This window comes from Procambarus clarkii, chromosome 51 (genome assembly GCF_040958095.1).
Source record: "Procambarus clarkii isolate CNS0578487 chromosome 51, FALCON_Pclarkii_2.0, whole genome shotgun sequence".
In the NCBI taxonomy this organism is placed as follows: Eukaryota; Metazoa; Arthropoda; class Malacostraca; order Decapoda; family Cambaridae; genus Procambarus; species Procambarus clarkii.
The window spans coordinates 16,062,909-16,078,540 of NC_091200.1; the positions used below are offsets into that span (position 1 = coordinate 16,062,909).

The 15,632-nt window shown below is 42.0% G+C and overlaps 1 protein-coding gene across 1 annotated transcript in view; it reads right to left on the reverse strand.

Moving 5' to 3' along the window:
• Positions 1-8,831: 8,831 nt before the first annotated feature.
• LOC123774468 (MAGE-like protein 2) overlaps positions 8,832-15,632 on the reverse strand; it is a 45,264-nt gene continuing 38,463 nt past the window's right edge. The window contains exon 2 of the mRNA XM_069303796.1: positions 8,832-9,352. Coding sequence (XP_069159897.1) covers positions 8,832-9,352 — 521 coding nt within the window. The remainder of the gene's footprint in view (positions 9,353-15,632) is intronic.

The following is a 15,632-nucleotide window of genomic DNA, read 5'->3' on the forward strand; positions in this document are numbered from 1 at the left end:
GTGACAATTCTCATTCTTTAGAGTTTTGTGAGTTTTGGAAAGAATGATAAGATCTAGACAATGTATAACAGAGGATGATGAAATTCGTCTTATGAGTTCAGATAAGTAGTTTAGATCCTTCTGGGTAACAGTGCCAGTCACCCGACCGCTGGGATTTGAAATTAAATTATTTGAGTGGGAGGCTTGGTCGAGGACCGGGCCGCGGGGACGTTGAGCCCCGAAATCATCGCAAGGTAAGGTGGTTATCTTCCGCTTCCGGGCAGCTGCGTTAGGCTAAAGAAGGAGACCGGTAGCGATGTATACGCCTTGCAGCTAGCTGTTCAGTTCTGGGTTCGATCCTCGAGCAGGGCGCGTGTCTATTTACATTCCATGCCTCTTCACCCAGGAGTAAATAGGTTGTTGTTGTTGTTAAAGATTTAGCTACTCAGGACGAAGTGTCCATGTAGCACGGGCTATGGTGAGCCCGTAAAGTAAATAGGTGACCGAGCCAGTTTATAAAACTGGGTTGCGTCCCAAGATATGGTCAGATGTTGGCTTCGGGTACTTGGGCAAGCTTCACAGATTTCCTCCCCCCCCCCTAACCCCCCACCACCCCTCCACCCTTAACTGCCCCCCCCCCCCCACTCCCACCTTAAATCGCCCTGCACTCTTCCCCCTCCCACAGTAGCACCTGTTGTTGTTATTATAGATTCAGCTACTTGAAACAACTTCCAAGTAGCACGGGCTATGGTGAGCCCGTAGTGGACTCACCTGGCACAGGAACGGTGCTGTCTGTCACAGTAGCACCGATGTGTCCCCAGCTCCGCGGGTCGTATTATGACAGCAATGGAGCTGACACAAGCAAGGGTCGTTATTGGGTTCCATTTTGGTCTTTTAGGGTAATGGTGTTGACACGAGAGCTGATGCTGGGACCCATCAATGCTCTTTGGGGCAATAGGGCTGACCCAAAAGGTCAGTTTTGCTACCCATCATTATCTTTGCGTAATGGGGACACGATTGGTCATTTTATTCCCTATTCTGGACTTGTGTTCGTGGAATTTACTGTCCTGGAGGCAAAGCGCTTGATGTATTTTAGTAACAAAGGATTTAATTAAATAAATCATTTAACTCGAGGAATTGTGGATGACATGACCTCTTCCTTCACTACACGCTACTACAGTGGTCGATGCACCCAAGCACAAGACTAATTGAGTTGTAATTCTAACCGGACCATTTCATTTAGGAATTCAGGTAGGATTTTAAACTCTTATATAGTACCTTGAGGTGCTTGAGGTACCTTAGTAGAACCAAAGTAGGTTTTATAGAAGAATATTAATAGAGATTAAAATAAACTTTCCCCGTTAGTGTGGTTACTGATTCAAGTAGAGAACGTGTTCCTCTTACAAAACTCTGGCTTGAGTGGACGACTTTAGACGACATATGTAGTCCAGACTGTCGTCTGAGACCAAGGAGGCCTGGTCGACGACCGGGCCGCGGGGTCGCTAAGCCCCCAAATCACCTCAAGGTAACCTCAAGGTAGGTAACCACTGCCAAAACTATCGCCACACAGCGGCACGGGGACCCAACCATCCAGTTAGTGCCGTAAATACATCTAATTGTCTCGGTCACTATTCGACCATTTATTCACACAGCTTAGGAAATATTAGATTTTTTTTTGTTTTGCCAACGACATTTGTTCATAAAATAGTTTGTAATTTCAAGAAAATAGAAATGTATTCAGTGTTGTGACTTTGAAGGGTTGGTCTCATCAGGAACTTTGAAGGGTTGGTCTCATCAGGAACTTTGAAGGGTTGGTCTCATCAGGAACTTTGAAGGGTTGGTCTCATCAGGAACTTTGAAGGGTTGGTCTCATCAGGAACTTTGAAGGGTTGGTCTCATCAGGAACTTTGAAGGGTTGGTCTCATCAGGAACTTTGAAGGGTTGGTCTCATCAGGAACATCATAACTGTCAGCTGGGGAGTGATTTGGGTGTGAGAGATCAACACACACTGCCTCCACCCATTCGAACGCAGGTTCGAATCCTCGTCACGGCCCTTGTGGATTTGTTCCTCCACCTACTTGTTCAAGGAGACGTAACAAGCCTATACCAGTGAGTGCCACCACCCAGGTGGTGCCAGGTGAGGCACCTAGGAGTGCGCATGTCATCCTCTATTAACTTACAAGGGTTCATATCTATGAAAAAAAATTGTTTATCTGTTTGTTTGTCTGGTCGAAGTAGGAAGACCCTTTTTTTTGGGTTAGCCTCGCTCAACTTTCCAGGATGAATCATGGAAGGTGTGGGAATGTCATAGGTCAGTCAGGGTCGGCTCTCTGCCATATCTAAAAAAAATCGGCATGTATAGCGACCAGTGCTATTTTCATGAAGTCTGAAATAAAAACAGGGGTATGTGTTCTCTGTAAAGTTTTGATGCTTACTACTGTCGTTTACCCAAAAATGGTGGCAATAGGGCCGACCTCGATTCGCCTATGACAGTTTCATAACACCCACCAGTCACCCTGTAAAGTTTAGAGAGGCTAGCCACTAGCGTCTGGCACTATATTATATAGAGATATATTGCAAGAGGGGTTACCCAGCTTCTCCCGGGTCTCTCTACCCCCTTCCCCCCTCTCCCCATCCCCTCTTTTTCTTTCCACTGCCAGTCCCCCCGCCCAAACGCTTAGGCTGGACGGTAGAACGACGGTCTCGCTTCTTGCAGGTCGGCGTTCAATCCCCGACCGTCCAAGTGGTTGGGCACCATTCATTCCCTTCGTCCCATCCTAATTCCTTATCCTCATATATCTGTTTCAAGTGCTATATAGTCGTGACGGCTTAGTGTTTTCTCCTGATAATTACCTTTCCTCTACCAATCTCCCATTCTCTCAACTCTCTTTCCAAGTCCTCCTCTCCTCTCTTCTTCTCTCCACCTCTCCCTCCTCTTCCCTTCTCCTCCCATCACCATTTTCTCCTCTCATCTTCTCTCTGTCACCCCTTCCCCCCCCCCGCCCCAACTCTTTCTCTGTCAGAAAAATATATAACTAATCGCTGAAACTGTTAGATACGTCACCGAACAGCACAACCAATATTTCAGACCTGACTTCATGATAATCGCACGAGGATGAGAGGGGGGGGGTGGGAACGCTGCCAATATTTCTAAAAGTGTGGCACTGGAGCCGACCCCAACTGGCCTATATGGCACGCCCATACCCCACATGCTTCACGTGTAAATGTTGGGAAGGAAGGCTAGGCCTCCAGCTTCTGGCCTCCAATCTCTGACTGACAGATATTCTGTTTTATAGATATATATATTAATAATCATAATTTAAACAACTTATTATAAATTCAGTTTATATTAATAAATTTGTTATATGGATACGAGTGTGTAGATCAATATTTTCATGTGTAAAAAAACCATCAATAGATCAGAACGGTTTTTATTGTTCATGTTTTTGTACCGTATTAATTCCAGTTTGTTTCAGGGACCACACTTTGTAATACAGCACAGCACTGTGAGGCACAGCACACAACACACTCTGAGGCACAGCACAACACAGTGTGAGGCACAGCAGTCAACACACTCCCAGTGACATAGCCTTAAAACTTAGCTCTTATATTCCACAAAACACAAAACCAATTAGAATAAACAAAGACTTTCTTTTCTGACCAACATATCCTCCTCACCTCGGAATCGACCGAATCTTTAAACTTTCACGAGAAAGTCTGAATCCCGATAACAGAAATCGCTGTATTTACGAAATTTAGACTTTCACGAGAAAGTCTGAATCCCAATAAAACAATATATATATATATATATATATATATATATATATATATATATATATATATATATATATATATATATATATATATATATATATATATATATATATATATATATATATATGACAATGTCAGACCACGGAGGAAAATGAAACAGGAATTTCCTTAAGTACTTTCGTATATTAAATACATCTTCATTCCTTCTGAAGATGTATTTAATATACGAAAGTACTTAAGGAAATTCCTGTTTCATTTTCCTCCGTGGTCTGACATTGTCACATTCTTAATCACGTGTTTATTTTCGTGATATACACACACACACATATATATATATATATATATATATATATATATATATATATATATATATATATATATATATATATATATATATATATATATATATATATATATATATATATTCGCGGTATTTGATCGCAAAAATACAAGTTTATAGAAAGGTATTCCGGGAAAGGTATATAATTCAACATTGGATCTGTGAATCTACGACCGGCAAAGTGTCCGGTTCTCACGATTTCGTATTGATCAAAATAACAGGATTAGGGGACACGCCTCGCGTATGGTATACGCTTTGTATTGATTGAAAAAAGAGAGAGAATACACTTTTGATTAATAACTATCTACGGGCTCACCATAGCCCGTGCTACTTGGAACATTTTGTTCCAAGTAGCGAATCTTAAACAACAATAACAGCCAGTGTTAAGACTGTATGTGTCCGAGGAACTATGTGTCTTGAAGGTGACACATAAAGTTCAAAAATCAGAAGTAAAAAAAAAAATAGTTTTTTCTGTGAAGATAACCTGATAAATATCCATATGACCGTATACAAGGCTGTTAATAATAAAGAAGAGGCAATAAAGATTCGTCTTTGTTTTGCACTTGCATGTAATAAAGTTTTGTGAGTGTGAGAGCGTAAGCTCGACATTATTGTTATTATTTCGCCATTATTAAAGCCTTCCAAACTCAACCGCGTTAGTAGTTCTGTGTAGGACATGACGTTAGTGGTTAGGAATGAAAACAAACAAACAAATGGGCAAAATTCGTACTTAATCTGGAGGTTGTTGTTCTTCTTTGAGATTCACAATCTGGAACAAAAAGTTCTAAGTAGCACGGGCTATGGTGAGCCCGTAGCAGCTGGAGGTGTTTTCAGACAGATGGCATGAACTACGAGATGCCACAATAAGTGCCTGCGAGGTGCCAGGGAACAGCGGTGCCCCTGGCACAGAGACAACCAGATTTCTCTGTATAGCAAGTTCCTTGTTGTGAACTGAGAAGTCAGAATCTATTTTCCGTAACTACACATGACATATCGTTACAGATTTGGTCTAAATAAACGAGGCTTTAGCCCTGTGGACTCTAATCACATTGTTTGCCCTGTAGACTCTAATCCCATTGTTTGCCCTGTAGACTCTAATCCCATTGTTTGCCCTGTAGACTCTAATCACATTGTTTGCCCTGTAGACTCTAATCCCATTGTTTGCCCTGTAGACTCTAATCACATTGTTTGCCCTGTAGACTCTATAATCACATTGTTTGCCCTGTAGACTCTAATCACATTGTTTGCCCTGTAGACTCTAATCACATTGTTTGCCCTGTAGACTCTATAATCACATTGTTTGCCCTGTAGACTCTAATCACATTGTTTGCCCTGTAGACTCTAATCACATTGTTTGCCCTGTAGACTCTATAATCACATTGTTTGCCCTGTAGACTCTATAATCACATTGTTTGCCCTGGAGACTCTAATCACATTGTTTGCCCTGTAGACTCTAATCCCATTGTTTGCCCTGTAGACTCTAATCCCATTGTTTGCCCTGTAGACTCTAATCACATTGTTTGCCCTGTAGACTCTAATCCCATTGTTTGCCCTGTAGACTCTAATCCCATTGTTTGCCCTGTAGACTCTAATCCCATTGTTTGCCCTGTAGACTCTAATCATATTGCTACTACTAACATCATTATTAACTCTTCTGTTGCTATCATAACTACCCTATATTTTACTAATGCATTTCACCACTCAAATTGGAAACTCTACATTACTAAATTGACGTCTTTACATATAAATCTTGCACTCTTTGTACTGGAAACTCTACATTACTAAATTGACGTCTTTACATATAAATCTTGCACTCTTTGTACTGGAAACTCTACATTACTAAATTGACGTCTTTACATATAAATCTTGCACTCTTTGTACTGGAAACTCTACATTACTAAATTGACGTCTTTACATATAAATCTTGCACTCTTTGTACTGGAAACTCTACATTACTAAATTGACGTCTTTACATATAAATCTTGCACTCTTTGTACTGGAAAAAAGAGCACTTGAATCATCTTCAGAGTGATCAGTAACTCACTACACTAGATGATGTCTGAGACATCTCGAACCCTATCCATGATGGACAGAAGAAAATGAATGCTGTATATGTATGCTGAATCATACATATGTATGATCACACACACACACACACACTCTGGTTTGTATTGCGTAAATGTAAGGCCACGTCTGTGGATGGAACAAAAAAAATCGTGCTGGACGATTGTTCAGTCCAGTTAGATTTGTGACGATTTGTAAATGTTGCTACGAATGTTCTCTAACTAGCCTGTGTGTCCTCTAACTAGCCGGGGTGTCTTCCAACTAGCCGTGGTGTCCTCTAACTAGCCTGTGTGTCCTCTAACTAGCCGGGGTGTCCTCCAACTAGCCGAGGTGTCCTCTAACTAGCCTGTGTGTCCTCTAACTAGCCGGGGTGTCCTCCAACTAGCCGAGGTGTCCTCTAACTAGCCGGGGTGTCCTCTAACTAGCCGAGGTGTCCTCTAACTAGCCGGGGTGTCTTCCAACTAGCCTGGGTGTCCTCTAACTAGCCGGGGTGTCTTCCAACTAGCCGGGGGTGTCCTCTAACTAGCCGGGGTGTCCTCCAACTAGCCGTGGGGTCCTACTAGGTGATTTGGGTTCCTCTTGATACAGTACATTGCTTCCAGTTTAATATCCAACCATTCCCCGTAACCAAACACGCAATTCATGGTTCTAGTAACTAGCTTATACAGCACGAAATAGATTATCGATTTTCTGCGACCATTTCCTCCTATAGATATCCAAGTTTCCCTTAACATAGCAACACAATTACACACATTTTAGCACATTATTCCCCAACTTTTAACATCTCACACACAAGAGGTTCAAAACAGATTGACGGTAGAGTGACGGTCTCTCGTCATGCAAATCGACGTTCAATCCCCGACCGTCCAAGTGGTTGGGGTACCATTCCTTTCCCCTCGTCCCATCCCAAATCCTTATCCTGACCCCTTCCAAGTGTTATATAGTCGTAATGGCTTGGCGCTTTCCCCCCTGATAATTCTCTTCCCTTCCCTCTCATGTCACACAGCTGGAGACTTTGACCGGTCGGTTTTCCTTGACACAGTAAGGAAGGTCTGTAAGGTCCGTGTTTGAGTAGTGAGGTTAAGGGAAGATTTATATCAGGGGTCGTCAATGGTTGGTTTGTCTCAGTGTGGTCAATGGTAGATTTGTCTGACTGTGGTCAACGTCTGGTTTGTCCCAATGGGGTCAATGGTTTGTCCCAATGGGGTCAATGGTTTGTCCCAGTGGGGTCAATGGTTTGTCCCAATGGGGTCAATGGTTTGTCCCAGTGGGGTCAATGGTTTGTCCCAGTGGGGTCAATGGTTTGTCCCACTGGGGTCAATGGTTTGTCCCAGTGGGGTCAATGGTTTGTCCCAGTGGGGTCAATGGTTTGTCCCAGTGGGGTCAATGGTTTGTCCCACTGGGGTCAATGGTTTGTCCCAATGGGGTCAATGGTTTGTCCCAGTGGGGTCAATGGGAGATGAGGAGACGACGACGTTTCGGTCCGTCCTGGGCCATTATTAACTCGATTGTTAATGGTAGGTATATCTCAGTAGAGTCACGATCTTTGAATAAAACTAATACTGTGAGTTTTATGAAATCATTACACTGTGATAACAAAAAATACAATATCTATCTGACCCTCCCCATTTAATGGGAGTCAGAGAGCACTTTTAATAGAATTAAGCATTCCTTCAATAGGATGAAAGTGCTCTTTTAATGTATAATTTTTTTAAGGGATTTTTTTAAAGAGCTTTAGGTGTTCTTTTAACGAGGTCAAAGCGTTCTTTTAATTGGGTCAAAACGTTTTTGTATGCGTTCAAAGCATTTTTTTAGTGGAATCAAAGAATTATTTTAAAAGGATCAAAACGTTCTCTCAATGGATCAAATTGTTTTAATGGGGACAAAGACGTTTGTCTAATGGGATCAAATCATTCCTTTAATCCGATCATAACATTATTTGAATAGGATAAAAAGAGTTCTTTTAATGGGTCAAAGAGTTCCTTTAAATGGAGTCAAAGTGTTATTTCAATGGGATCAATGTGTTCCTCTAATGGGGTCCAAAAGTTATTTTGATTTGAGCAAAGTGTTATTTAATAGGATCAAATCGTTCTTTTAATGGGATCGAAGCGTTCTATTAATAGTATCAAAGTTTCCTATTAACAGCATTAAAGTGTTCTATTAATAGAATCAAAGTTTTCTATTAACAGCAGCAAAGTGTTATATTAATGGGAGTTAAAGTATTCGTTTAATATATTTATGACCATTTTCCTAATGTATCGCTTTCTTCTCTATAGTGTGTGATCGTGGAAACCTTTGAAAGTAACCATTGGGCCATTTTAAGGTAATCATATGGCCATTTTAAGGTAATCATATGGCCATTTTAAGGTAAGCATATGGCCATTTTAAGGTAAGCATATGGCCATTTTAAGGTAATCATGGGGTGATTTGAATGAGATCATGGTGGTGGGTTTACCTGCGTTAACTACACTCATTAACGATCCCGTTCTCTCGAATGGCCACTCCGTAAACAATGCAACTGTTAGCACGCGTACCCAGACACGTGCTAACCCTAGCAACCCGCCTAACCTATCGAGGCCAGAGCTTAGAAAACGGTAATTTGACGGTGTTTTAATTTTTTTTACTCTGAACGTCGGTAATTTTTAGTCAGTTTTCTGTTCTTATTAAAAAAAAACTACTCGGGAAATGGACGAATAACAGGCAGGCTAACAGGAGTTGGACGAATAACAGGCAGGCTAACAGGAGCTGGACGAATAACAGGAAGGCTAACAGGAGCTGGACGAATAACAGGCAGGCTAACAGGAGCTGGACGAATAACAGGAAGGCTAACAGGAGCTGGACGAATAACAGGAAGACCAACAGGAGCCTGACGAATAACAGGAAGACCAACAGGAGCCTGACGAATAACAGGAAGACCAACAGGAGCCTGACGAATAACAGGAAGGCTAACAGGAGCTGGACGAATAACAGGCAGGCTAACAGGAGCTGGACGAATAACAGGAAGACCAACAGGAGCCTGACGAATAACAGGAAGACCAACAGGAGCCTGACGAATAACAGGAAGACCAACAGGAGCCTGACGAATAACAGGCAGGCTAACAGGAGTTGGACGAATAACAGGAAGACCAACAGGAGCCTGACGAATAACAGGAAGGCTAACAGGAGCTGGACGAATAACAGGAAGACCAACAGGAGCTGGACGAATAACAGTAAGGCTAACAGGAACGGGAAACAACCTTTTACTGTTGATAATTAAAACTATCCCAGATATATCTTCTTTTGCTTCATTTCCAATTGTATACAAACAAAACAAAAAAATTCTAGCGTTTTAAAAAATAATCTCCATCAGGTGTGTCTATACACATATGTATTTATTTTACGTTTTCGAATAAAAATATATTTTATATAGTATTGCGAATTTTTTTGGGGGGGACGATAACAGTGCTTTTGTCAATGCCATAGATGCAATGCCCTGTTAAACTTTATATATATATATATATATATATATATATATATATATATATATATATATATATATATATATATATATATATATTAAGGACACCTGTAGGGCATAATATAACAGTAGACAACTCACCATAAACAACGCGAAGTGACTGTTTACAAGCAGCAACCAGAGGGTAAACAAAGGTCCAGCTGCTCATTCACCTTCCATCATCATGTGACCTCCACGTGACTTCCCTGATACCGTTCACAACTATTAAACCACGTGGCGGAAGATAGATCCCTGGAGTACATGCCCTCCTCTGCGAGTGGCTCTATATCTCATGGTGAGGCGTAAGGAGGCAAGAGCCATGGTGGGTCACACGGCTCTTTGATAGAGAGAGGGATGTGGGGCGCGCGCGTGTGTTTATGTGAAAGACGGCAGCACTATAGCACCAACCTCCACTTGTGCACGAGTCGGGAGCCCGAGCGACACTGGCATGCGGTGCAGCGACTCGGGATATTTATACAGGGAAGGTGGAGGAGGAGGAGGAGGTGGTGGAGGAGGAGAGAACACGTGGAAATAGAGAGAGGAGGGTAAACATGGAATTGGAATAGGGGGAATGAGTAGAGGAAGAGTGAACACATGGGAAGAACCTTTCATCTCTTCCCTACAATCATCAGCGATTTTTAAGACTATGATTAATATGTTAATTTTAAGTGGTGTTGATCATTGATTTAACTTCAGTAGTTTGTGATTGTGGCAGGTGTTTGTGAGTGTGGCAGATGTTTGTGAGTGTGGCAGGTGTTTGTGAGTGTGGCAGGTGTTTGTGAGTGTGGCAGGTGTTTGTGAGTGTGGCAGGTGTTTGTGAGTGTGGCAGGTGTTTGTGAGTGTGGCAGGTGTTTGTGAGTGTGGCAGGTGTTTGTGAGTGTGGCAGGTGTTTGTGAGTGTGGCAGGTGTTTGTGACTGTGGCAGATCATTCTAGCTGACCTTAGAGCTTTTAGACTTTGTGGCCCTGATCGTTTCAGAGATGACCTTGAAGAACTAAACGCTTCAGTCACTCATAATTCCCCTCATTTCTCCTTTTTGTTTTGCATTTGTATAAAACATGATTCTCGTTTTATTTCATAGTGGAGTCCACGCGCTTTTTCAGTGTCTGTACGCACCTATTTGTGCCTGCAGGATCGAACTCTTATTTCTTGGACCCCGTTTTTCTAGCCGTTCGTCTAGCCCTTCACTATATTTTTTGTGTATATATATAGATATATCTATCTGTATCTATAAATTATAATGTATGTTTCTCTGTCCGATGATGGAAGCCAAACGCTTAAGGCTAGCCTCCCTTAATTTTGAACGGCAATTACTGTTGGGTGCCTGCCCAACACGGGCAGTTCGGGTTTGGCATTAATGAGACGAATGCCGCTTGACAAGGTGTCAAAACAAACCCCCATGACTCTTTTTGTAATATCATAATTTGCCTGTAATATGTGTTAATGACTTCATTAGCACGGGATAGTTTACTATCATAATCTCACCCTTCCTTTTGATGATTCTGGGTACTCCATGGGTCTGGTTGGGTACTCCCCTTCCACTGTATCACGTGCCTCCATCCTATTCATGCCTTCCCTCTCTCCAGTACCTCTCTTCTCCCTTTCCATAAAATTTTTCCACCAGAAAGAGAGAGAGACACACACACAGACAGAGACAGAATGCGACAGAGAGAAACAGACTAGGAGGCACAGATAAACAGCTACAGAGTACAGGAGACACACACAGAAACACAGACAAAGAGAGACACAGACAGAGAGAGACACAGAGAGACACAGATAGAGATATATGTCCCACCAAAGAACATAATTTCTTTGCACCAACAACGAAATAATCAACGATAACGCACGATTAGATATCGACACATCAAACAATCTCAGCCAGCGATTGATAGTCAGTAAACGTAGATCCTTCCCTTCTCCAAGACAATATTCAGCATCTCTGCCTCTGGCGTTCGTAAGAACGTAAGGAGCAGCGGAACGGCCTATTGACCCATGTGGAATCATACTTAATATAACCTCATCCTTCTTGATTTTTCATTCGGTTGCTCAAGTTAACTTGTACCCACTTCACCTCTGTCTTTGAGAATGTTGACAGGATAAATGAAACATATCCCCTTTAGGATCAGGCTATATAAAACTGCTAAACAAAGTTTGGAGAGTTTTCAACTTCGTTCTCAAGAGAAGAACTCAAGAAATGTAGAGAAGATTGGTGCTAATTGATCTAACCCCTATCAGTCATATTTAGTAATATATGATAGTGTGTTATTGCGTATGACAGGATGGTGGCAGGTGGTGTAAAGCAGGTGTTTCAGGTGGTAGTGGGAGAGAACCAGCCAGCTGGTGGGCCAGACCACTCCCAACTGATTACCCAGACTAATTAATCAATTTCGCTGTAAATTGTTATGGGCAGTGATATGCCCGAGGAGGCCAGAGGCTGCTAGTGTGTTCCTGCCTTGTGCTCGCACTCTATTTACACCCGTCTCCCCTCCCCATATATATATATATATATATATATATATATATATATATATATATATATATATATATATATATATATATATATATATATATATATGCGAAGAAGCTTGAATGGTCCCCAAGCCAGTATGCAAACGAAAACTCCTCTTCCTTGAAGGATTCGAACCCAGGCAGCCAGGGCTCCATGCACCTTAACGTATCCAGTACTATGTAAACTAGACCATACTGACTGAACAAAAAGATTGGAGGTCGTAAGTTCTTGCGAAACGTTTTTAGGCGTCAAACCATAAATAAAAATGAGGAAATGAACTTTGGAGAGTTAATTTTTCAATTACCCCCGACAATGACGAAAAACGTAAGAAATATTGAGAAGATTCGTGTTAGAGTCATTAAAATCTTATCCTTTCGGTCATATTGAACAACATATGTTTACAAGAAAGACTGCTACCAAAATATAGAAATATATATATATATATTCCGAAAAAATTAAGAAAAATACATTAGCAACTGCAAATATTGACGGCAGCTCAGCTGAAGGCAAATACTTAGAAGCGATAATAATTCATGTCACATCACCATTTCTTGCCCGACAAGGCTCAGCGCCAGCCAAGTTGCTGGCCTCCGGCAGGCTCCTCACACACACACACAGGGTTGAGAGAGAGAGAGAGAGAGAGAGGGGGGCAGAGGGGTGGGGGGGAGTTTAAGACCTTGCTAAATGAGTTCCGCTGCCAGAACTACACAAGGGCCCCTCTCGGTTGACCAAACTCCCGGTAAATAAAGTCGAGGGTGTTCATTTCCCGTTGCCCGCGGCTTAAATTGTCAAGCGAGTAACTGGAGGAAAGGGACCGCTATTAGCTGCTGACTTGACGAAGACTCCCGCGCGAAGAAACGGATCCAAAGGCCTTAGCGCGCTCCGCCAGCCAATCGGCGGCACGGGACGGGGCGTCGGCTAGCCAATCAGAGCGCCCTTGGGCGGGTGTAGGCATGAAGGAGTCAGTTTTGGAAAACTGTGTATGTGTTTGTGCGCTTCTTGCGGTTCATGCCATGCCTCGGTGACTTGTGGAGCTACTCTAACAGCGTTTACCTATCAGTGGATACAGGAGCAGTGAGATCTACCTCTTTGTACCCCTAAGCCTCCTATACCTGGTGCGGTAATTACTCCCAAGTAGTAAACATTAACTATTTAGAGCATTTGTTTGATCAAATGTACATAAATGAACTGTTGGACCCCCCAAAAAATGATCTTTTTGTATCAATGAACAAACCTTAAAGGCATTCTAAAAAAAATGGGAACGTAAAAAAAAGAACATAATGTGTTTAAGACATAAATAAATAAATGTAGGTCCAATCATACACAATCTGAGGTTTAATATAGCAAATATATGGGCTATATTATGCCTAGGAAAGGTTAGGTTGGGATGTTTTACTTTGCCTGTGCTCTCTACAAAATTAATAGTGCATAACATTTCTGTCTGCTAGAGTACAGTTTTCGTACATTCGACTTAATAGTTGCTCTAAATACAATAACTTTCGGGCGAGGAGTCACAATAACGTGCCTAAAGTATGTTGACCAGACCACACAATCGACTTGAGAATGGTCCAAGACAGACCAAAACGTCGTCGTCCCCTCACCTTCTAGTGTGTGGTCTGGTCAACACAATCACTTTCGGTGGATCCATTTGGCAGATCCTTACAATTGGTGCTGGCCTGAGCGGTTGTGTAGTCATAACATATTTTCACAATTAGAGTGACGCGATATATTGGCAAAAGACCATAACATTAACAGGATGAGTTGTACAGAACGTCTACACCGCGTTTCGAACCTACATGGTTCATTCTCAAGTGATGGGACTGTATGTTTGTTGTTGTGTTAGATTTAGCTACTCAGAACGAAATCTCCACGTAGCACGGGCTATGTGTACACCTTATTTTTTCTGTTATTTGCCAACAATATCATATCTATCATGTTCCTTTATGGTTGAAGTGAAGTTGGTAAGCGTTTGAATCATGAAATGTGGTTTCAAAAGAACATTTTTTTTTGTTTACCAATAGCGCTATCCTCTAACACCACTCTTCATTATATATGTTAACCAACACGTCATCTGTTATCATTTATAAGACATTCGTTTTCACAAGCGTTCTTGCAAGCGGCTTGTTACAAATTTATGCTTGCATTCATGTGCTCGCCTTAAGGGTTCGCTTGATGTATTGACTGCTGCTGTGCATGGTGAAGTGTGTGTGTGTGTGTGTGTGTGGGGGGGGGTGGATGGGGAGTGGGATGAATAGGGTGTGGGTTGTGGGTTGAGGGGGTTTGAGGTGTGGGTTGGGAGGGGTATGTGATGTGGTGTGGGGGAAAATATTACGTGAAGGAGTGGCGTGGGTGGGGGGGGGAAGTGTGTGTCTTTGAGTGTGTGTGTGTGTGTGGGTGTGGGGGGTGGTGGAATATGTATATAGTATATAAGGGTGACCTACATGCATCCCCATGTACACAGTCACATAATCATCTTATAACTAGCACAAACAAAAAACACATTTACAGCATTTAATTTCCACTCCCAGCAGCCAGATGACAAATAAAGTCGCAAAAAATTACACAGAAATTCTTCTTCTTTTTCTCACTCTCATTTCCAGGATTACTTGAAGTAAATAATCTCAAGAATTCAGCGACACAAGGAAAATAATTTTCCTCTCCGTAATTAGCGGTCGACATGTATAACTGACTTCGTGAATTTAATTGTCATGAATGACAAATACATTCATTCTCGTCATGAATGACAAATACATTCATTCTCGTCATGAATGACAAATACATTCATTCTCGTCATGAATGACAAATACATTCATTCTCGTCATGAATGACAAATACATTCATTCACTCTCATCATGTCACGTGATGATTACCGACAAACATGACATCTCAGAGAGCCAAAAGAAACACAAAAGAGTTTCTATAACTCAAAAAGATTAAAAAAAAAAAAAAACTCACAACAGATTCTACAACACACAAATAGCGAAAAAAATATCATCTGAGTAGTTTCAATAACATTTAAAGCTCAGTAAGGGATTGAAATCCCAAATTATAATAATTGTTAATGCAAAAGTTATAGAAACAAAAATTACAGTATTTTTCTGCCAGTCCTGGTGATCTGGAGTGATTCCTGGGGCTCTGGAGAGAGTCCTACAGCTCTGGAGAAAGTCCTGGTGATCTGGAGTGATTCCTGGGGATCTGGAGTGAATCCTGGGGCTCTGGAGAGAGTCCTACAGCTCTGGAGAGAGTCCTGGTGATCTGGAGTGAGTCCTAGAGCTCTGGAGAGAGTCCTGGTGATCTGGAGTGATTCCTGGGGATCTGGAGTGATTCCTGGGGATCTGGAGTGAGTCCTGGTGATCTGGAGTGATTCCTAGTGATCTGGAGTGTGTTCTGGTGATCTGGAGTGATTCCTGGGGATCTGGAGTGAATCCTGGGGATCTAGAGTGAGTCCTAGAGCTCTGGAGTGAGTCCCGG